The sequence below is a fragment of the Portunus trituberculatus genome, chromosome 18, assembly GCF_017591435.1.
Source record: "Portunus trituberculatus isolate SZX2019 chromosome 18, ASM1759143v1, whole genome shotgun sequence".
NCBI lineage: Eukaryota > Metazoa > Arthropoda > Malacostraca > Decapoda > Portunidae > Portunus > Portunus trituberculatus.
This window is the reverse complement of record NC_059272.1, coordinates 13,096,405-13,119,788: the sequence shown is the minus strand read 5'-3', so window position 1 is coordinate 13,119,788 and position 23,384 is coordinate 13,096,405. Positions and strand designations below refer to the sequence as shown.

The window sequence follows — 23,384 nt, the reverse complement described above, 5'->3', positions numbered from 1 at the left end:
ACTGCCTCCCTTATTACATGCAGTGTATTGGTTGAAATACCAGTAAAACTATTAAAGTTTTAGAAAACAACATTTGCATTAAAGTATTTTGAATTACTGTAAAATCTTTATTTAAAAGTACAGTAGAATCATGAATCTTAATCATAATTGGTACTGAAAATACTGATTAAGATTCAAAATATCAAGATGCATAGTTAACTTTGTATGGTTTCCTTGAGTATTCTTTTGGTATTTGAGCTCCATCAATGGATACAGTACATGCAGATGAGATCAGTAATTTGTGATTTATATCAGAAGCTTGCCTCCTTAGCCTGATGAATAACTGTACACCTCTGTTAAATGCACTGATTTTCTCAGGTGTTTAGGGAACCTGAGACAACCAGGAGGTGAAGGAAAGATGTCTCAAGATTCTGAAGATGTGTCAACTGGTAATCAGACTGAGGAGTATGATGAACCCACTGTTGAGTCTGATCCTGAGGAAGAACCAAGAGGTGAAAATACCAATAGATTGCACTGATTCTACTTAAATGACAATTGTTTTTTTTCTTGTGTGGTATAAATATTCTGACATGTTTGTATTCATTTTAGATGTTTTTTCATTGCTACTGTACAGCTTTTGGATTTTTACAATATTTGTGGCAATTAGCAACAAGTTTTAGTGTGATTTTTATTTCAATGTATGTTATAGTTGTTGTTACAGTACATATTAGGAATTAAAGTAAATTGTATTATCTTCTGTTCCGTAGTGCAAGTTAAGCTAATGAATTAGTTATACCTCCATGCTTCATGTCTACTTTCTAATGGAGGACTTACTGGGTGAACTTGTAATGCTTGTGCCATCTTCCCTCCCCCCACCCCCCTTTTATTTATTTATTTTTTTTCATGTTGAGGTTTTGAATCACATTGCTCTAAACTTATTTTCAAAATAGCAATATGAATGTCATCAATAGTATGTCTAACTATATTTGCATTAACCCTTAAGAGCTTATGTAAGCAATATTTAAAAAAAACTTATTTCCTTCTATCCATTAGACACAAGTTCCAGATAATTATCACCTGCCCCTTCTGCTGTGACATCCATCTGTCCTTGTCTTCTACACTGAACATCCTTGGCCTATCCTTTACTGAAAAACCTTCATAGGAAACTATTAGAGACTCCAGTGTGATTTGGGAGTCCTGGTTATTAATAATTATTACTTATGACTAAGATTACTTATACTAAACAATGGAATAATAATTAATTCAGTGGCTTGGATAACCTATATGGTTACTCAGCTGGATGAGCCTGTATTATGCAGTGTGGTGGCGAGTAGACCAGTTGGAATGATTTGTGTGAGCTGTCTCAGATTCTGTGCAGATCTAATTGTTTGTGGAGTAGTGTATAGCTTATAATGTCCACCAGTTCCAATATTCACAATTCTAGATCATTGCTAGATAATCTACAGTAATCAGTAGACAAATTTAGATTATTAAATTTACCTGTCACCAAAGAAATACATACCATGTTTTGTTGGAAAGTATAAAATCTTAACAAAACTTCATTCTTCTCTATTGTTAAAACAATATCCATAAAGTTAGGCATTCTGAGTTGTCTTCACTAGTTTTACACATCCTCCCATATATTAACTCTGTACAGGGATTGTATCCTTTTATCTTTATGTAAGAGGGGAAAACTGGCCAAGGGCAACAAAAGATAAAAAAAAAAAAAAATGTCCACTCAGTTCCCAGTCCCCTGACAGATCCAAAAGGGTTGGCCAAAAGACAGGGACAAATGTCTTGAAACTTTCCTCTGAAAAAAAAAGTCAAATCATAGGAAGTTGGAAATACAAACACAGGCAAGGAATTCTAGAGTTTACTAAAGAAAGGTATGAATGACAGAGTACTGGTTAACTCTTGCATTAGAGAGTTGGACAGAATAGAGGTGAGAGGAAGATGAAAGCCTTGTGTAGTGAGGCCGCAGGAGGAGGGAAGGCATGTAGTTAGGAAGATCAGAAGAACAGAGCATGAAAATAACGGTAGAAGAAAGCAAGAGATGCAACATTCCAGCAGTAAGAAAGATGCTGAAGACAGTCAGTCAGAGGAGGGGAATCGATGAGACGAAAGCTTTTTGATTCCACCCTAGAACTAGGTGAGTGGAACACCTCCCCCCTCTTAAGTTACATGTGAAGAGTACTTCATACATGGGCAAATGATGCCCTTGTACAGGGTTAGCAGTGAGAGGGAAGGGAGGAGCAAAACTGGCAGACACACCTCGGAACACCTAACTTCAAAGAAGTGGCCTTAGCAAGAGATGAGATGTGAAGTTTCCAGTTTAGATTATGAGTAAAGGACAGGCTGAGGATATTCAGTGCAGAAGAAGGGGACAGTTGTCATTGAAGAAGAGGGGATAGTTGTCTGGAAGGTTGTGTCAAATCGATAGATGGAGGGATTAAGTTTTTAAGGCATTGAACACTACTAAGTTTTCTCTGCCCCAACCAGAAATCTTAGAAAGATCTGAAGTCAGATTGTCTGTGGTATCCCTGCATCTCTGAAAAGATGTAGGTAGGTGTAGGGTGGTATCATTAGTATAAGAGTGGATAGAGGAAGAAATTTGGTTAAGATCATCATTCATGAAGAATAGGTAGAGGGTGGATGACAGGACAAAACGCTGAGGATCCTTCCGCTTACAGAAAAGCCTTGGGCGCCATCTCTGTGCTTGATGTTTTGCCATGGTTGTGAAATTGTTACTCCTTTGGGTGTTTCAACGGTGCTTAGCCCGCTTGATCCGCCATGATCATAGCCTAACTTTTAAGGCAGGACTAAGTTGCGCTAAAGAATTTGGGACACTTGCTAAGACATACTTAATCATGCCTTAGCATTTATGTGACTTAAGGCCTGCTAAGCACGTCTATAAATACCAACCCAGAAATCTTGAGGGGAGTTGGAGTTTGAAAGATTTTGACATTTACTATTTATGAAGTAGTGTTTGGCAAGTTGAATAACGAACTTGGCATGGTTCCAGGTGGAAATATAAACTGCATGAGATTCAGGTGATTGAAGACTCAAGTACTTTTTGTGGGCAACCTCTATCATGTATAGTGTGCTGGGCCTATGTGACACTCAGGCCTAGTGTACTGGGCCTAAGTGAAGCTTAGGCCGGGTGGTTAAAAAAAGAAAGATGTAACGGATCCAGGGGGGGGAGGGAGAAACAGCCAAACTTAACAAAAATAGACACTTTAATCCTCTGGCGACACAACACAGTCAGGTAAACGCCTGTCTACCCTACCTATAGAGGGAGAACTATGGGAGGAACCTTAGGTGACTCAGCTTTGGGACGAGTTGAGGTGAGGTGGCTGGTGGTGTTCCGGGAGGGAAGTATGATGTCGCGTCCTCTCGCTGGCGTCTTCTCTCTCTCTCTCTCTCTCTCTCTCTCTCTCTCTCTCTCTCTCTCTCTCTCTCTCTCTCTCTCTCTCTCTCTCTCTCTCTGCCTGGGTGTGCCTGCTGGGTGGAAGGGGGCAGAGGGTCCCACAGGGGTGTTGCTGAAACCACAAGAAGTATCTCCTTATGAGTTATTCTTGCCATACCTCGTGGAGTACTGCAGCACCTCCGGGAGATTGATCGGAGATCCTACCTCAGACGAGAGCGGTGATGGTCTATGAGGACGCCACCACGCACCCACCTTATAAAGGCGGCGGCCATGATAGGTGCTGCCTACCTCACCTCTCTTGTTCTCCCTCGAGGGTCTCCCTATATAAGAGCTTCTAGCTACATAGATGGAGAGAAGATGAGGATTTGGTGACTAAATACATACCTTAATATTGGGTAATAATCCCAACCCAGTACTGCCACTCAGTACATGGCTTTTTCCTCAGGGAAAACAAATCCTCGTCTTCTCTTTTACATTACCAGAATAAATATACATAACAACCAACGTAATCGATATACAATCCAACGTAACCACAACATAAACATTCCAAGCTCTTTTTCTACATTTACAGTGTCCAAGGTATCCATGGTATGACTGTTCCTCTATTTCAACATTTAACACTTTACAACTTTTTAACACTTAGTCCGAGATCTTGACGTCTCTACAGGTCCGGCAGGACCTTAGTCCTCACCAAAGCCTCATTCTGTGGGGACTGGATTCATGAGGCCCCTCCTCATGAACACTCCAGCCACCCCCAACAGTGGTGGTCTCCTTCCCCAGCAGCGGGTCTGATGTAGCTGCAAAAAAAGTATAGGGCAGTCACAAGATTCCAATGTCCCTAGGGGTCTATACACTTAGTATTCTTCTATAAATCTCCTCACTGGCCGTCTCTCACGAGTCGGTCTGGGCTCCTCTACCTCATTGTCTTCTTCCTCCTCATCGGAAGGCACTACAATTTCTTCTATGTCTACCACGTACCCTTCATCTGTTACATATTTTCTCACTCGGTCAGCTGGTCTATGGAGTATTTTGCCATTGAACACATTTTCCACTTCATATGACACTCCATCTAAATTCACCTTTTTAACCTTATACGGTCCAATCCACTTGAGACCAAGTTTTCTATCGGCTGACGAACCAAACTGTTCCCTTTTTATCCACACCAAATCATCTACCTCGACTCTTTGGTCCTTCGCTCTAGCTAACCACTTCCTGCTATTTGCACGGGATGATTGTCTCACTGCCTCCAAGGCTGTATTAATGTCTATTTCATCGTCCACCTGGGGCAAAGTAGTTCCCACATAGCGAGGAGCATAGCGCCGGAAGAAAGGGAAATAGGGTTGTTCGCCAGTGGTCTCGTGTACGGCCGCATTAAGGATCTGCTGACACTGCGTGAGGCACTCAGACCACCTGTGCGGTTGTCCTTTCCCGAGAGACGCTAGCACTGACTTCATGGTTCGATGTAACCGTTCGGTGATAGAGTTCCCACATGGATGGTATGGGGTGGAGAACACCATCTCGATCCCATGCATATGACAGAGTTCTGTCAACAATTGTGAGCGGAACTCGCACGCATTGTCAGCTAAGAGTACCTTCGGTACCCCATAGTCTCCCAAGTAATTCTTAATAACCCTAACTACCTCCTCAGCGTGTCTGGACCGTAACTTCACCAACTTTACAAATCTTGAAAAGTGATCTATGATGGTTAATACGTACTTATAACCTCCTCTGGCTGGAGTCATTTCAGTAATATCGATACTAATTCTTTCCAAAGGTTGATTTACAGGAGGCAATTCCTGGTATGTCTTTTGTAAAGCTGGTGCAGTTTTACATTGTTGACAAATTATACATTCTCTGATAAATTTCTTTATGTCTGATCTTTGATTTGGCCAGTAAAAATATTCTTCAGCTTTTAACATGGTTTTTAGTTGTCCTAAATGTCCAGACTCTTTTTCATGGGCCAATACAATAGCTTGTTTCTTTAATGTCTGGGGTACAACCAATAAATATAGGATGGTTCCATCTTTCTTTTGTTTGGAGTAATATAACACTCCATCGTGAACAATAAACTGATTCAAAATGACAGGGGAGTATCTGGCACGTGGTATTCTTCCTCCTTCTAAATATTCCTTCATCTCTCTCCATCTAGGTTCTGCTATCTGAGCTTGAATGAATTCATCGGTGGTCAAACCTAGAAATGAATCTTGACCTACCACATTTACTACCTGAACAGGGCGACTCAGTTGGTCGGCCACTACATTCTTCCTGCCTGCTTTGTACTCTATTTTAAACTGAAAATCACGCATCTCCAGAATCCATCTGTTCATACGTGGAGATTTTGTTCGTTGGCGAAAAACTGAGACTAGTGGCTGATGGTCAGTTCGAATTAAAACTCGGACACCCCATAGATAATGGTGGAATTTTCTACAGGCTAGTACTACAGCTAACGCTTCCCGATCTGTTGTTGAATATCGAGTCTCCACTGGTCTAAGCTTCTTCGAAAAATATCCTATGACATTTGGTTCTTTCCCATGATACTGCATCAACACTGCCCCTACATGTGTGGCACTACTATCCGTCTCGAGGACAAACTCTCGATTGAGATCGGCTTTTCCTAGTACTGGAGAATGTATTAGTTTCTCCTTCAGCGTTTCAAAAGCTTTCTGGCATTCACCTGTCCAATAGAACGGCGTTCCTTTCTTTGTGAGCTCGGTTAATGGGGCCAGTATCTTGGAGCAGTTTTCAATGTGTCTTCGATAGAACGACACCATTCCTATAAACCTACGGGTCTCTTTCACGTTAGTTGGAGGTTTCATCTGTTTCACGGCCTCCACATTACTTGGGTCTGGTTTATAGCCTTCTTTTGATACAATGTGCCGAGGAATTTACTTGTCTCTGCCCAATGCTACACTTGGATAAATTGAGTTTAATCCCTACATATGCTAAGTGGCTGAATAATCTATCCAATCTGTGGAGTAAGGTGGTATAATCTGTAGCATAAACAATTAAATCATCCAGGTAATTCTTAACCCAGTTTTGTTTAAGTAAGGGAGCTAATGCGTGGTTCATTTGTCGGGCAAATATCGCTGGGGAACAACTTAACCCAAAGGATAAGCGTCTAAACCTATAAAGCGAGACACCGTCACTGAACGTCGTGAGATCTCTACTCGCCGAGTCCAGTGCTACCTGATAATACGCTTCACGCATGTCTAAGGTGGCGTATAATAATCATTGCCTGACACACTTTCTACTAGCTCGTCAAGTTTGGGTAGAGGATGTATATCCATGGTTAATTGTTTGTTTACTTTCTGATAGTCAAGGCAGAGTTTTTGTTCTCCTTTAGGCTTATTTACTAATACTATTGGAGATAACCATGCTGCTGTGAAATTTTCAATTATTCCCTTACCTTCTAAATCATGTAGAATCTGCTGAATAGTTTCTCTAGCTTTCTCTGGGTATCGATAGAGTGGTGTCCAACAGGGTGTTGGGTCGTCTAACTGAATGTGGGCTGGATCTGCTTGTATTAGTCCTAATTCGCCAGGATGTATGATGAATAATTTTGATGTTTCTGAATGAGCTGAAATAAACTAAGCTCTTGTTCTTTCTCTAGATGTGACCAGTCCCGCGAGTCAAGAATTACTTTGAGCTTTTCCCACCGGGTTTGGTTTGTGGGTACACAATCATTTTCTGGCCCTATGGCTTCACTTATTTTAGCGATGGTCAGGGGGTGAGTCTTCTATCTCTATTTGTCCCTCGTCTATTATTTCATACTTTATCAGTAAGGTTCCTGGTCTTAACACTAACCTAACTTTGGTGTTATTAATGACGGGGATGAAAACAGTGCGTGTTTCAGTCACTCGCATTATAGTTAGCCTCAATCATTATTACGGTGTTAGGTTCCTCACTTACTTTTACTTCCACTAGGGTCGTTTCGTAACAGTCCACTAGTGTTTTGGTTGTTACCCTACCGAAGCGCTGGTTATGAGAGGGAGACTGAGGTTCCTTTCTCACCATCCTTACTTTTCCATATGGTGTTTCCACGAATACTAAGGGATAAACAAGATTTTTCCAATGAATCCGCGTAGCTTGGTGATCTAGAGTGAGAGTTGACTGACCGATCGTGTTCATTCCTAACAATACGTGTGTTCTGAGATACTCATCGGGAACTACCGCTACTTGAGCAATGATGGGGTGGTTACTGTTACTGGCTATTGTTACATAAGCTTGGCCTAATACTCTGATCTGCTTACCGGTGATTCCTTGCAAAGGGGGAATCTTTGAACTTTGTTTCACTGGAATTCCCATTTCATTAATTACACTGATCTTAATTAGTGAAACATCACTGCCAGTATCTAACATTGCTTCTAATACATGGTTATTGATGTCTACATTAATGATGGGGGATTGTCACAACATCCTATTCCGTGTGGTGTTTACTTTACCGGGCACGATGGATGGCCGCCCGACAATTGAGCTGTAAACAATCATAACAGGAGCCAGGTTGTGGTCTTTTATAGCACTCGGCTATTGAGTGGTTAGTAGCTCGGCAATATGGACAGTATTTCTCTCTTCTGCGCCATTGCTGTAATCTTTGATCTAGTCTAGACGGTCTAACCTGCTAGCGGGTGGTGTTATTGTGGTGGCCAGGTGGGGTGTAGCCGCCGCCGCCGCCGCTTGCGTGGTGGTTGGTAGGGGTGGTGGGCCCGGGCTAACCGCTCTTATGTTACTCTTTCCAAGTCATTACAACAAGTCTTTCAGTATCTAATTTGGTCAAAAACCTGGTTAACGGGACTTTTTTGTCCAGGTACAGTTCTAGTCTTTCCCTGCAGTCTCTCGGCATTCCTTTTATTAGCTTGTTCTTTATCAACCTGTTCTGAGACGGGACGTCATCAGCATCAGTCCTTACGGTAACCAAAGCTAGTTTACATTTCAACCTTGACATAAATTCTATGGGGTCATCTTCCACCGAATACTTTAAATCATTCAGAGAATCAAATAACCTTTCCTCATTCTGGTCAGTGAGCTCCTTTGTAAGATATTGCCTAAATTGTGCCCAGGTTACTTCCTTATCCACTACCGTTTGCACCAGTAAAGCTAATGGTGCTTCCACACGCATTTTAACTATCTGTTGCCTCTCTCTGTTATCTGTTGAGCAACTTTCCACCTGTGAGAAAAAACAGCTAATCGCCAACTCTTACTCCCTTCAAGTGACGCAGTTCAAGGACAGGGATGTCACGGGTCTTCATGAGGCATTTAACAGGGTTATTCGCCTGCCTCTCCCTGTTATCTCTAACTTCCTGTAACAAATCGTGGACACAATAACGCAAGGCATCTACCTCCATCTCTAAGTTATTTACCGCCTCTGTGCCTGACGGACTTACCCTCGTTATCTGGTTAACTACCACTTCATCTTCGGTTTGAACTACTGGTTTATTCTCCTTTTTAGGTGTCCACTCCGCACTTAAGCTCAGAAAATCCGCCAACTCATCCATAATAAAAGAAAAAATACCTGACAACTTGTCTCAAACTAAACAAAATGAAACTTGGGTGAACAGTGGCTTTTTGTTTCACCAATACACATCTTAATCCTCATTATAAAAACAGTGTATCTTCCTGTTGAAATAATAGGCTAGGCACAACAAAATACCAATGCATAAGAAAAACAACTTACTGGAAATATACCAGAACATGTGAGCCAAATGGGAAATGTAACAAACACAAAAAAAAATAAAGAATTACCCCTAAACTGGAAAAAATTTTGTCTCCTCCCCCAGCTTATCCGCACGGATAAACATGAGGTAGGAGAGCAGCAAGGGGACCGGCACGGAGCCGACTACCACCCAAAGTTAATTACTTGTGGGGGAGTGTGAGGGCCCCCTGGCTACCGCCGAAACACCAACAAAACATCACTCACTGTTCCTCTTCCTCTTTCCTGTCGCTGTGACCCGATAATGGCCACTCGAAACATGAGGCAAAAATAAAAAAAATAAACTGTGAGGAGAAACACCACTTCACTACTAAACAAGGGGGGGGATAAACACTGATTATTCCTGTCTCTACGGAGAGTTACGTGGGCCGATGTGTCTATATTAAACACATCCCACCGCTGCCACCATCTGTACTGGGCCTATGTGACGCTCAGGCCTAGTGTACTGGGCCTAAGTGAAGCTTAGGCTGAGTGGTTAAAAAAAAGAAAGATGTAACAGATCCAAGGGGGGGGAGAAACAGCCAAACTTAACAAAAATAGACACCTTAATCCTCTGGCGACACAACACAGTCAGGTAAACGCCTATCTACCCTGCCTATAGAGGGAGAACTATGGGAGGAACCTTAGGTGACTCAGCTTTGGGACGAGATGAGGTGAGGTGGCCGGTGGCGCCCCGGGAGGGAAGTATGGCGTCACGTCCTCTCGCTGGCGCCTCTCTCTCTCTCTCTCTCTCTCTCTGCCTGGGTCTGCCTGCTGGGTGGAAGGGGGCAGAGGGTCCCACAGGGATGTTGCTGAAACCACAAGAAGTATCTCCTTATGAGTTGTTCTTGCCAGACCTTGTGGAGTACTGCAGCACCTCCGGGAGATTGATCGGAGATCCTACCTCAGACAAGAGCGGTGATGGTCTATGAGGACGCCACCACGCACCCACCTTATAAAGGCGGTGACCATGATAGGCACTGCCTACGTCATCCCTCTTGTTCTCCCTCGAGGGACTCCCTATATAAGAGCTCCTAGCTACATAGATGGAGAGAAGATGAGGATTTGGTGACTAAATACATACCCTAATATTGGGTAATAATCCTAACCCAGTACTGCCACTCAGTACAATAACACGAGAACAAGTTGTGTTAAACCAAGGTTTAGAAGGCTTAGATTGAGAAAAAGAAAGTGGAATGTATTCCTCCATGCCAGACACTATCACTTTTATTCCTCCCACAAACAACAGCCAGTGGAGGAACACGGCAAATCCAAAATTGGTGGAGGAGAGAGGAGGGTGATGTACAAACATCACCCTGAGTCAAACAAAGTAGCTTCACTGTATATGCCATTACTACCATACACTTTGACCTTTGCTGTTAGCAAAACACTATACGTTTATTTCAGTGGAACATTAGAGCCATGAGAAGAGTGAGATACACCAAGATCACTAGGCTTAATAGTGGCATTTCCTAAATCACTTTCAACTTCTTTGGCAGGTTGATCAACATTAATGTGGCCATGGTATCGAAAAATCTGAAAAATATCGAAAATCCTCAGAACACCACCAAAGCATCCCCAAACATATGGCAACATAGTGATGAAGTATTTTGGGGAAATACGCTGAAATACATGGGGTATTTAAACTTTAAGTACCTTAAGTAAAGAATTAGTTTTAGAACACGGAAGCACATTATGGATGCCTTTGCATCTAACACACTTTGCTTTGCAACCTCTTAATGTGTGCCTTCTTTTTGAGCACACAAAACACAGCTCGGCAGAACAAGTTTTTTCTTGTTGTTTTGAAGGTAAAAGCTGAAGAACTTTAAAACATCATTCAGTGACATGAAGCTTGTTACAAAATCCACACCAACCTGAACTCATCTCCGAAAGGGCCTGGAGAGCTGAGGCAGAACTGGGAGAGTGCTTTCTTTTCTTGGACTCCCTCACACCGCTGTTGTCAGTCCCTCCAGTAGTGGATCACTGGGCAAACGAGAAAGAATCAGTGGAGTAAGGAAGAGGCCATACTCACTACCACTAACACTTAATGCTTCTAAACTTCTGATGTGGGTCAAAAGGTTATCCTGCAGCTTCCTCAAGGCAGACTTGGTACTTAAACCCTTCATGTTTGAATGGCATGCTTAAGCTGAGAGGAGCTTAGATGTGAATGAAAATTATCCTTTCTGACTTTCCAAACCAGTCTTTCAATAACTTACAGGCTACACTATAATTGATTGCAGTAAGTGACAATCCCTGTATGACAGACTTTGCCTCACCACTGAACTTTGCTAACTCAAGGCATGGAAGTTTAGTACTGGAACACATAGACACTGCAGAGTTACGATCACTCGTGTGATGACTTCCTCCCTTCGTTGGCAGCCTCATCCAAGTCCACTAACCTTTGGGCAGCTTGTAGTATTGCAGTTCTAGCAGCACTATGAAAAAGCTGTCTGCCTTGTCTAAGTCTGCTTTTAACAAATCAGGGTCACTTATCTCAAGTTCCAGTTCCGCTTGCATGGTGTTCAAGGCAACCAAACGTTTTTGAATTCCTCCACAGCATCCTTGAGTTGCACCCTGGTCACATATGGATCAGCAAGTAGGTCCTGCGACGCCTTACTACCATGAGTTGTCCAACCACGAATCGCGGTACGTTTCCTTTCAAGCTGCTCACCAGACATCTTCGCCATTCATTAAACTTCTGGTAGATTCCCGGGTCTGGGCACCATGGTATTCTTTCCACAAACTACAGCCAATGGAGGAACATGGCAAAGCCAAATTGGTGCAGCAGAGAGGAGGGTGATGTGCAAACAGCATGGCTGACAGTGGTGAACAAATTTATTGTAAGGCAGGCAACCCATGACAAAGCCTTCATCAGCTGACTTGGTGACAGCTGACATGGCAAGGTGGCAAATAAATACCTTCCTTTATAAATTAATAACCCAGAGTAACATTCACATTAAAGTATAATAATTACTCTAGAAATACAATAGAACCCATGTGGGTAGCAAAAACATCAAAACGTGTAAAATAAACATATCAGAAATCCCATTCTCCCCATTTATCCCCATCAGAATAAATCCCGTTTTCACCAGTTCATGAGGGAGACTCCTACATACTACATCTGGAGCCAATAATCACCTCTGTTATGCGTTTAGCACACAGAGATGGGTCTTTGACATGGAAACCGTAATCATTCCAGGGAAAATCAGCATAATACATCCTCAGGTCCCCCCAATTGGCAGAGGCAAAATGCCAGAAGCACCTCTGCTTTGGAGGATCCTGAGGAGGGATTGGAAAAATAGGACAAGATACAGATATGAGAGTATGATTGGAGGAGCCCAACGGAGAAGATAGGGTAACAGCATAAGCAGAATGATTAGAGGTAAGGAAAGGGTCAAGAATGTTGGGCATATCTCCAAGTCAGTCAGGAATACAAGTAGGGTGTTGCACCAGTTGCTCTAGGTCATGGAGGATAGCAGAGTTGAAGGCTAGTTCACCAGGATGGTCAGTGAAGATAGAAGAAAGCCAAAGCTGGTGGTGAAGATTGAAACTTCCAAGGATCGAGATCTTTGCAAAAGGATAGAGGGATAGAATGTGCTCCACTTTGGATGTGAAATAGTCAAAGAATTTACTATAGTCAGAGGAATAGAGGAGTTAGGGGAGAGATAGACAGCACATATTAATTTTAGAGAGTGACTATTGAGTCTAAGCAAGATGGTGAAGAACTCTGAAAATTCAAAAGCAAGGGCACGAAAGCAAGTTAAGTTGTTCCACACATAGATGCAACATCCAACTTTGGAACAAATGTGAGAATAGAGAAAATAGGAGGGAACAGAAAAAGGGCTAGTGTCAGTTGCCTCAGACAGCTGTTTTTCAGTGAGGAAAAGAAGATGAGATATAGTAGAGGAGGTGATGTTCTACAGATTTAAAATTAAATCTAAGACTGCAAATGTTGCAGAAGTTAATGAAGAAAAAATTGAGGAAGGTGTCAAAACATTTTGGGTTGCTACTGGAAGAGCAGTCTGACCTGGGGAAGCAATGTATAGAGGCTAGAAATAAGGCAAATGGGATAGTAAGATTAATTTTTAGGAGTGTTAAAAGCAGAAGTCCCAAAGTAATATTGAAATTACATATGGCACTGGTCAAACCACATCTTGATTATGCAGTACAATTTTGGTCCTCATATAACAGGAAGGATATAGGTCTAATTATATTATTAGAGTCAGTGCAAAGGAGGATGTCTAAAAAGATACAGGGGATGAGGAATATTCTCTATGAAGTGAGATTAAAGAAACTAAATTTGCATTATTTAGAGAGAGACGTAAGTTAATAGGGCATCAGATAGAAGTATTTAAGTAGTATAGTGGTTATAACAAAGGGAACATGAGCAAAGTTCTTGGAATCTGTTGTGGGGATAGAACCAGAAATAATGGGTTTAAGTTTGAGAAATTCATGTTTAAGGAGAGAAATGGGAAGAAACTGGTTTTCAGAGTGGTTGATGAATGGAACAGACTTGGTAATCATGTCGTTAGTGCCGAGTCAGTAGGGAAACTTTAAAAGAAGATTAGATAAATATATGGATGGAAATGATAGATGCCATTATGTAGCTTTGCTCATACAGAGACTGCCACATGTAGGCTTGACAGCCTCTTGCAGCATCCTTCTTTCTTATGTTCTTATGTTATGATACTAAACACAAGGAAGTATGTAGTATCATGACCAGCCCCCACCTCCACCAGGAAGACAAGGGAACCAGTGAGCGACCCCATGCACAGTCATAAGGGGGGTGGTCAACTTCGTCATGGGTGGCGACATTCACCAAGCGTCTTCCACCCATGGGGAAGGCTCTTGACACACACTGTAAAGACACAGTTAATTACCTTAGCTCCACCCACAGAAAATCCTTGAATCCTTCAGTAAATGTCCTCAACCAGGTCCTCAGCATGACAACCACCACCACAGTGGATATGGTGTAGACAAGGCCTTTCTTGGCCACAGCCTCTGCTGACAGTAGCCTTGCTTCTGCTTCCTGGAGTTGGTGGGGTAGGGTAGGGTTCCAACCTTAATACTATAGAGTGTCCTGAAGGCCCTCCAGTGTGATATGCATTGGGAGGACGATAGAATAGGACAAGGGAACCTGCCTACAGGGAGGAGCTGTCCAAGGCCCACTCAAGAAGAGTGGGAATTTCAAGGGTCACTTCCCCTTTATCCCATGTGGACCAGGAGTCTAGGGATAAAGCCACCACTGTGGCATCCCCCAACTTGTCAAGGAACAATTGTCCATCCGGGTTCAAGCAAGAGTTTTCCAGGAGGGCCCCCATGGCATTCATAACCATAGAGGTAGAGACCCTGGCAGAAGTGGAAGGCGGGGCGGAGAGAGAGTGGAGCTTGGAAAGAACTGTGGCGTCCTCCATGTCTTTCGGCCACTTTAGCATCACATTGTCCCTTCCCCATTCCTCTGGTAGTGAGTTATCTGGAGACCAGGCCACAAGCCTATTATATTCCCCATATGAATACTCCCAAGAGTGGGGAAGATTGCTCCACAAGAAGGGACAGAACTCGTAAGAGTCCACCACGGCAGGAGGGGAAGATGGGACACGACCATGGGACTCCGTCCTCCAAGCTAACATACGTTTGAGTGGAAGCATCCCTGAGGGAAGAACCCGCCAGCCCAGTGGTGTCAGCCTGAGAGGGAGGGTGGGGAGAAAAGAGTGGCAAGGGAGCCAGGGAGGGCTCAAGCTTGAGGCCCATCTGAGAGCTGCCTCCATGAGAAAGCAGCCTCAGTCGAGTGCAGGGCTGGAAGTTGTGACAGGGTTGAGTTGAGGATGGGACCTAATAGGGATGGGAGGAGAGCCACTAACTGGGAGGCCAGTGTCTCCCCACCCCTCTCCACCGCTGACGCCTCGCATGTACATGAATTATGGCGAGGAGAGGGGCCATGAGAAGATGGGGGCAAGTTGGCAGACGAGGATGAGGCAGAGGAAGTCTCATGGTGCTTTGGTCTCTTGGAGGCCTAAGGCCTCCACCGCACGCTGGGATTGCTGCCTGAAGCATGTGAGTGACCCTGGGAGGACAAGCTCTCAGACTTGCCCAACGACATCCGCAAAGATGCATCCACACACCAGAGGTTGATTGGAGGTATGGGGCTGCTGAAAGAGAACGTTTCCAGAAGTGCCACCCTCCGTCGTCGTCGTCGTCGTCGTCGTCGGCTCCCACTCGTGTCCGAGTACTGGGTCCTGTCGTTAGCCACCCTCCAAACCATCCAACAAGCCACCATGTCCTCCAAGAGCCTCGGGGAATTCATCCTCTGACAGCTGAAGAATGCCGCCGGACAAGTTGCAGGAGCAAATGAGGCCCAACTCAGTGTCAAGTGTGGGATCCAGCCACACTAGGGCTGGCCTGCTTAGAGACTTGAGCTTCCTCGCTCTTTGCCAAGCCCCCTGCAGAAACTTATGGGCTGGAAGTTTAGGGTGCACCCCCGAAGGTGCCACCCAAACCTCTGCCACACACTGCCCACAGACTGGACAGGCATGGAGATCAAAGCCAGCCTGGGAAACAGAAGTGGCATGGATCAAACAATGGCTGTGACTGTCAGGAGAGATTTTGATAGAACAACCAGGTTGGTTGTGCACACACTCGTTTCATCTTTAACAAAGGCCCCCCCTGGCTAGCGAAGGCTCATAGCCCTAACATCCAACAGGGAGAGAGAGAGAGAGGGAGAGGAGGGGGGGGAGCAGAGGATCATGGCATTCCTCCCCACCCTTGCCCTTGGCAAGCCCAAAGCTTGTAGGCCTAACACTTGGATGGAGAGAGAGAGGGAGAGAGGGGACTGGAAAGTAAACAAAGATGGCAGAGCCCAAGCACCTGAAACCCAAACAAAGCATCCTGAGGAGCATAATGTCCACCACAGACGTCAAGCAAGGAACAAACTAGGAAGAAAAAGAGAGATGGGGAGCACAGAAGCAGAGAAAATGTGAGAAGTGCCCCATACCCATACTAGGAAGTAACAGAATATATGCAATAGATGAGTGTTCATTTATTCCAGTCTTTGCATATCCTCATTGCATGCTGGGATCTTCTCATTCTCCTTTCACTTGGCACATTCACATATTCTAATGTTATATCCTTGTATTTGACGTGAGAACATGGTATTGTTGCACATCATGCTTTCATATATTCTCATAGTCATCTCACCTTGTTTTAAGCAAATGTTTTTGCACAGAGACATTAAAATTAGAACTCTTTCCCAGTGCTTGAATCCTTGACCTTTGTCTTGTCTTGTATTCCATAAACCCTTTTTTTTTTTGGGGGGGGGGATAATATTCCACCATTGCACCTTTGTGCGTTCATGCTGGGATTCTGCTAACTTACTGGATGTTTATTGACATTAGAATATGAAAACTGCGTACATGTACAGTAATTGCTCGTGTATCCGGGTTATAGCAGCCAAGGCCATGCCGGATACACGGAATTTCCTCTCCCGACCTCTTATAAATTGAGGAAAACATGTACATAACCCAAATGGGTAAGAAAATAATGTATGAAAGCACATTAAATGTATAATCTGAAACAAAAAATGGTACATAAACAGTACAAGGGGTGGTGGGACATACACGCAGCAGTAAGTGGTGGTGGGACATATGTACACACAGCAGAAGATGTTGGTGGGAGTAGGGAGTAGGGAGAAGGCAGCCTATAGGTCTTCCTCACCACTGAAGTTGGCCACCATGCTGATGTCCTGTTGGGGTGGAACATTTGTACACACTGCAAACTTGGTTAATAAAGCAAGACAAACAAGAAGAAAAATAATATAAAAATGAAATTTTTTTAATTGAAAAACAAACAAATACAAACCTGTCTGAGCTGTGGTGTAGAGGTGCGTCATGATGGTGTGGACAGCTCTGGATAATGGCGATCCAGAAACTCGTGCGATTACTGGATATGATTTGTAAACATAAGAGTGTATAGAAATCATATATACTGTATTTCATTGGCAAATCAATAATGAGTATATTTTCCTTGATTTCTTGATTCACGGTCTTCACCATTAGTTAGATGTAAAAATTTTTTTACAGCTGATCCTGATGATGATGAGTGTGAGGATCTAGTCATCCTGGACCCAAATGCTGTGGTGAGTTCCCTCGGAATAACCTCATTTCAAGTATCATGGCTATATTGTGTGTACCTCTTCACCATTTGTATATTAGTCTGATTTTTAAAGCTATTATGCATACATTTATTGCTGTTTTCAGGATGTTGATTTGAATCATCGGCGCATTGATAAAATAAAAAACCTTGAATCCTTGAGGTGTGTGGAGACACTGTGTTTGCGATGGAATCTCATCAAGAAGATAGAAAATTTACATACCCTTACAATGCTGAAGGAACTGGAGCTATATGACAACCAGATTACTGTTATTGAAAACTTATCTGCTCTTGTTAATTTAGAGTAAGTGTAACTACCTCCTACATTGCTTATGTGTGACAGAAGTGAATGGAGAGAAATTGTGTGTGGGTAAAGAATGACATAACCTGATGACCTCCAACAGAGGTGACTCACATTGACAATTAGGTGTGATATGAGAGAGTATTTATTATGAAGACTACTTTCTCTCCTCAATCATGATCTAGATGGCTAAGAGAGTGGTGTGATTGTGAAAATGTGTGCCTTGTCTTGGCTTCCTCTACTTTTTTTGAGAATATGGTTTCATATCTTGGTTACAAGTTTGATTGTTACTTGTGATGGGACTAGTGTAATAAAGCAGCTACATTTTGTAGCTATGAAGAAATTCATGGGTGAAAGAACGAATGGTCTGAGTATAAAAATGGATCATCTGAATCTATTCAGTTTAGAAAATATAATTTGATAATAGTTTTACTTGACCTTGTCTTTTCAGAACCCTGGATATATCATTCAACCGAGTAAGGAAAATTGAAAACTTGGAAGGATTGGTCAACCTGAAGAAGATATTCTTGTGTGCTAACAAGATTTGCCGAATTGAAAATCTCAACCATTTGAAGAATTTGGAGCATCTTGAGCTTGGAGACAACAAAATAAGGGTAGGAGGAATATCTTTTTATACGCCTGTAGTATTGCTTATAATGCATTATAGTTTCTGATTTGTTGAAGAAATAATTACTTGTATCATAACCATTTATGAAGAACACAGTGCAACATTTCACACTAACACCCTATTTTACCATACCCTGCCACCAGAAAGCAGGCAGTGACACTGTTCCTTTATAGCCATTTTGCTTTCATTCTTCTTGACTAAAGTCTGTTCACCTAAGTCTGAGCCGTGAAGCCGAGCCTCATTTGAAAGGAGGCCGCTGATTGGCTGGCCCCCTCTCTCACTCACCTTGTGTTGAAAGGCTGCGTCATGAATACTTTGTGGTACATGCTTTTGTTTTATGTGGTATATCTCATACACATAACAGACAGTTTCTGTTGGTACCGTTACACTCAACAGTAAATGCAGAAGCTTTGATACTCAGGGAAAAACAATTAGTAAGCAACTATAAAGAAGTTTTAGCGAGTTGAAGTAGAAAATTTTTCGCGACATCTTTATAACACGGTTTACTTATCATCATATCCTTTGGATATATTTAAAGGAATGCTGTTATAAATGATTGCATTTCATAAAAGAATGTATCCTGAACGGTATGCAACTTCCAAATTATAGTTAAAAGATAATGTTAGCGAATTACATAATTATTTATGAGACGGTGTCACTCGTGGTGACGGGCAAGTGATGGTGGGCAGCACGACATGATACTGTATCCAGGAGGTGAGGATGGAGGTAAGGCGAGAGCTGATTGGCTGGCACGCTCCCCGCTCACTGTGTTGAGAGGCTGTGTACTGACAGCTCTCGTGGTACATGTTTATGTTTTATTCCTTATATCTTGTCTCATGTACATGACAGATAATTTCTGTTGGTACCTTTAGCCTGAGCAGTGAATGCGGAATTTTCGATAATCAAGGAAAAAATAGCAATATGCAACAATAAAGAAGTTTTGATGAGTTGAAGTGAAGGCTGCATTGCGATAACTTTATAACACAGTTTATTTATCATCATTTTCTGTGTATATATTATAAGGAATGCTGCTTTAAAGTATTGCATTTCATCAAGGGATGTCTCCTGAAGGTAATGCAACTATCAAATTATAGTTAGAAGATAATATAAGCGAAATAGAGTATTATTTATGGGAAAGTATGACTCGCGAGGAAGGGCACTGAGGAGTGGTCGCGGTGGGAGCGTAATCCAGTTATAACTGGATCAAGGTGAACCAGCAGTGTGTCTTCACTGGCAGCACTCCGCCGCGCCCTTCCTCGCGAGTCATACTTTCCCATAAATAATTCTCTATTTCGCTTACATTATCTTTTAACTATAATTTGGAAGTTGCATACCGTTCAGGAGTCATTCTTTTATGAAATGCAATAATTAATAACAACATTCCTTTAAATATATCCAAAGGATATGATGATAAGTAAACCGTGTTATAAAGATGTCACGAAAAGTTTTCCACTTCAACTCGCTAAAACTTCTTTATAGTTGCATATTAATTGTTTTCCCTGAGTATCAAAGCTTCTGCATTTACTGTTAAGTGTAACGGTACCAACATAAACTGTCTGTTATGTGTATAAGATGAGATATAACGCATAAAACAAAAGCATGTACCACAAAGCATTCATGATGCAGCCTTTCAACACAAGGTGAGGGAGAGAGGGGGCCAGCCAATCAGCGGCCTCTTTTCAAATGAGGCTCGGCTTCACGGCTCAGACTAAAGTGAACAGACTATAGCAGATATCAAAATTCAGCCCGGTGTGTGTGTGTGTGTGTGTGTGTGTGTGTGTGTGTGTGTGTGTGTGTGTGTGTGTGTGTGTATTTATTTACCTAGTTGTAGTTTTACAGGGCCTGGGCTTTATGCTCGTGTGGCCCTGTCTCCATATCTACACTTATCCAATCTTACTTTAAAAGTATGCACACTCATTGCAGACACCACTTCTTCATTCAAACTGTGTGTGTGTGTGTGTGTGTGTGTGTGTGTGTGTGTGTGTGTGTGTGTGTGTTGTTTACCTAGTTATATTTATCTAGTTGTATTGTACAGGCAACCCCCGCTTAACGAAGGTTCACACAACGAAATTTCGTTACAACGAAAGTTTCCTTTTACTACCATCTACTCGCTTTAACAAAATTTTATCTAGGTAATTTTTTCCAAGTTTGAAAGCCCCGCCATATCACGCAAGCCGACAAGCTTTTGAATACACCAGCACCTCGTGGACAAAACGCACACCACTCACTCCCCCTAGTTCAGAAGAATAACAGCGTCTGCAGCAGCTCGTCTTCCCTTGCTCTACATGCCACCAAAATGCCCTGCAATGTCACGTAGCGTTGCTTAGAAGACCAGGAAGTCTCTTACTCTCGAAGTGAAGCTGGATATTATTCACAGACACGAAAGAGGCAAGAAAACTAATAGCATTCCCACCATGGCTTGACTCCATCTACTGTCTACCATTTTCAAGTCAGCAGACTCTATTAAGAAGGCTGGTGAGATCATATCTTCCTTGCAAGCTAAAAGAATTGGCAAGGTTACAAAGGCTAAAACTAGTGGGAAAGATACAGTTTTCAAGTCAGAGAGGAATCTGATGGCATGCCTAGTAATTATAAGAAGAGAAAGGGGGATCAAGATTGAAGAGTTACTGGTCTACACCCTGGGACCCATACCCTTGGCTCTAGCCTATCCAGATGGTGGTCTCATGAAGATGCAAAAGGGAAAACTGCTGCATCACCTGGAGGAGAAAACCCCATCATCTGTTGCCAGGAGTGTCTCACCCAATTCAGTTTGGATCCTTGATGCGATGGCCATCCTTCTGAGCATCAGCCTCAAAGAGATTCCAAAGACCTTTGGGGAACTTGCCACCCTGTACCTGAAGAAGGTGGGAAAAATTGCCAGGGAGAGCTCTGCAAACACAGTACATCTTGTTACAGATCAGTACCCAACAGTCAGTATCAAGAATGTAGAGAGGGACTGCAAAGCCAAGGTTCAGTCTGCTTCTCAGTTAAGGGCCACTCAAATCTTTTCTGAGGGTCAAAATGTACCAGCTCAGTGGAAGAAGTACTTGTCCTGCGGGAAAAATAAGGAGCTTCTCATGGAGTTCTTCATCAAATCATGGGTACAAGATAGCCGGGGACACTCCTTTACTCTTTTCATTGGCCATTCAGACACCTGCCACAAAATCTGTTTTGCTGGCACCTCATCTTCCCCCACAATTACAGAAGTTGAAGAGCTGAAATGCTCTCATGAAGAGGCAGACACCCGCCTGCTATTTCATGCGAAGTTTGCCAGGGAGACTGCAAACTCCATAGTAATTCAGTCCCCTGACACAGATGTACTGATTCTGTGCATCACAAAGTTCATGGATTTGGACTGCTGTCTGTGGTTTGACACAGGAATCAGCAATAGTAGGCAGATATTGGATGTTCATGCCATACACTCCTATCTGAGCGAACTTCATCCTTCGGCCTCATTGGCTTTGATAGGACTACATGCCTTCACAGGTTGTGACAGTGTCTCCTCCTTTTAAGGAAAAGGGAAAGTGAGGCCCATCAAACTGATGTTGGGGGAACCCAAATTTGTTGATTTCTTCTCCCAAGTTGGGAGGATGTTTGAGGTTGATGAGAGCTTGGTAAGCAAATCAGAGGAATTTGTTTACTCACTGTATGGGCAAGATCTGAAACATGTGAATGATGCCAGGGCAGCTATTTTTAAAACAGGCAAACACATGGATGACACTCTGCCACCCAACAGATTCCTTGGAGAAACATCTCAGGGTGAATTATCAAGCAGGCATTTATCACCGCTGCCTCGAACCCAATCCAAGCATCCCGCCGCCAAACAGCCATGGATGGACAATTGATGGTGGTGTCCTCCAGGTTAAATGGATGGATCTACTCCCATCCCCAAATCCAGTTCTTGAGCTGGCAAACTGCAAGTGCAAGAAGAATAAGTGCCATACCAAATCATGCACTTGTTTCAAGAACAATCTAAGTTGCACAGAGTTTTGCACTTGCACTGATTATGAAAACAAAGATACCCCGGTAGAGGAGGAACATTTCTCTGATAATCGGGATTTGGGGGATGAAGGGATAGATTCTGATGAAAGTGAGGTTGAATCAGATGACTAGACATTCCTTACAAATGGTAAATGTGAAAAATTATTTTACAAATTGAAGCATGCGTCCAAACTCTTAAATGCGATTTCAGGCTTTGCACTTTTTCAGATCAAAATATAATATCAATGTTCCTTTAATCAATCTGAACTGCTACTACAAATTTCAAATTACAAAATTTTCACCTAATCTATAGAGTAACCTAAATGAAGAAATAGAGCAGGTCTTATTAAGATGCAACTACTCTGGATGTTGTCAGAACTATTTTATGTTTTGTCATGTATAGCATGTAGCTGGTGGGAAGGGGTTAATTTTACATTTTTGTGTACATTATGCTAATTTTTCTCAGTTCTCTGCATGAAAAGAATCATATTGATGTATATATATATATATATATATATATATATATATATATATATATATATATATATATATATATATATATAAAGTGTGATTTTGCAAACTGTATGCACTGCAAAATGGGTGGTTGCTATACAGCTACGCCCCTTAGCAATGAATTTTCATTAAATTTCAATAAAGTAATTTTTCTCAAAAACGTGCAAGTGTTGTTTGTGGTAACAAGCTGAAATGTGTTCACTATGTTCATCTTCATAAAAAACAGGAAGAGTTTTTTAGTTACCAGATGTGCACTACAAAAATCCTTTTCTAAGGACATTTTAGGGTCTCGTCTCATGGTCTAACACACACACACAAGACGCGGTAGAGGAAGCACGCAATACCGTCGCTCCCGAGAATCAGCTGATCTTCACTACTTTTGTTTGGGTTTACAGTGGCCTGGGTGAAAAGTGTGGACTCATTTTTTTTTCATGAATACAGTGTTAAATAATAATGAGTGAGAAAGATATTCCATCTAAATGCAGGTATGTGACAAGGGAAAGAATGAAAGCTGATGATGACAATGTTGGTGAGGGAGAAAGAGAATTTGAAGGCTTTGATACGGCGCAAACTTCACTATTTGATAGAGTCTTGACTATCGAACGTAAATTAGATAAATTGATAAAGGAGAATATGGGAATGAAAGAGAATGAAGAACAGGATAAAGAGCTCCAGAAATTGAAAGAAAGGATAAAAAGAGTGGAAGAAAACAAAACTAGGCTAA

General features: G+C 42.4%; 1 protein-coding gene across 4 annotated transcripts in view; it reads left to right on the top strand.

Moving 5' to 3' along the window:
* LOC123505441 (protein phosphatase 1 regulatory subunit 7-like) overlaps positions 1 to 23,384 on the top strand; it is a 63,101-nt gene that overhangs the window by 23,899 nt on the left and 15,818 nt on the right. For 2 of the 4 annotated variants that reach the window (XM_045256728.1, XM_045256727.1), the window contains exons 2-5: positions 358 to 491; positions 17,168 to 17,223; positions 17,345 to 17,541; positions 17,990 to 18,152. In XM_045256728.1, the coding sequence (XP_045112663.1) occupies positions 398 to 491; positions 17,168 to 17,223; positions 17,345 to 17,541; positions 17,990 to 18,152 (510 nt within the window). In that variant the 5' untranslated portion in view covers positions 358 to 397. The remainder of the gene's footprint in view (positions 1 to 357; positions 492 to 17,167; positions 17,224 to 17,344; positions 17,542 to 17,989; positions 18,153 to 23,384) is intronic. The other 2 variants (XM_045256731.1, XM_045256729.1) reach the window with 1 other exon arrangement.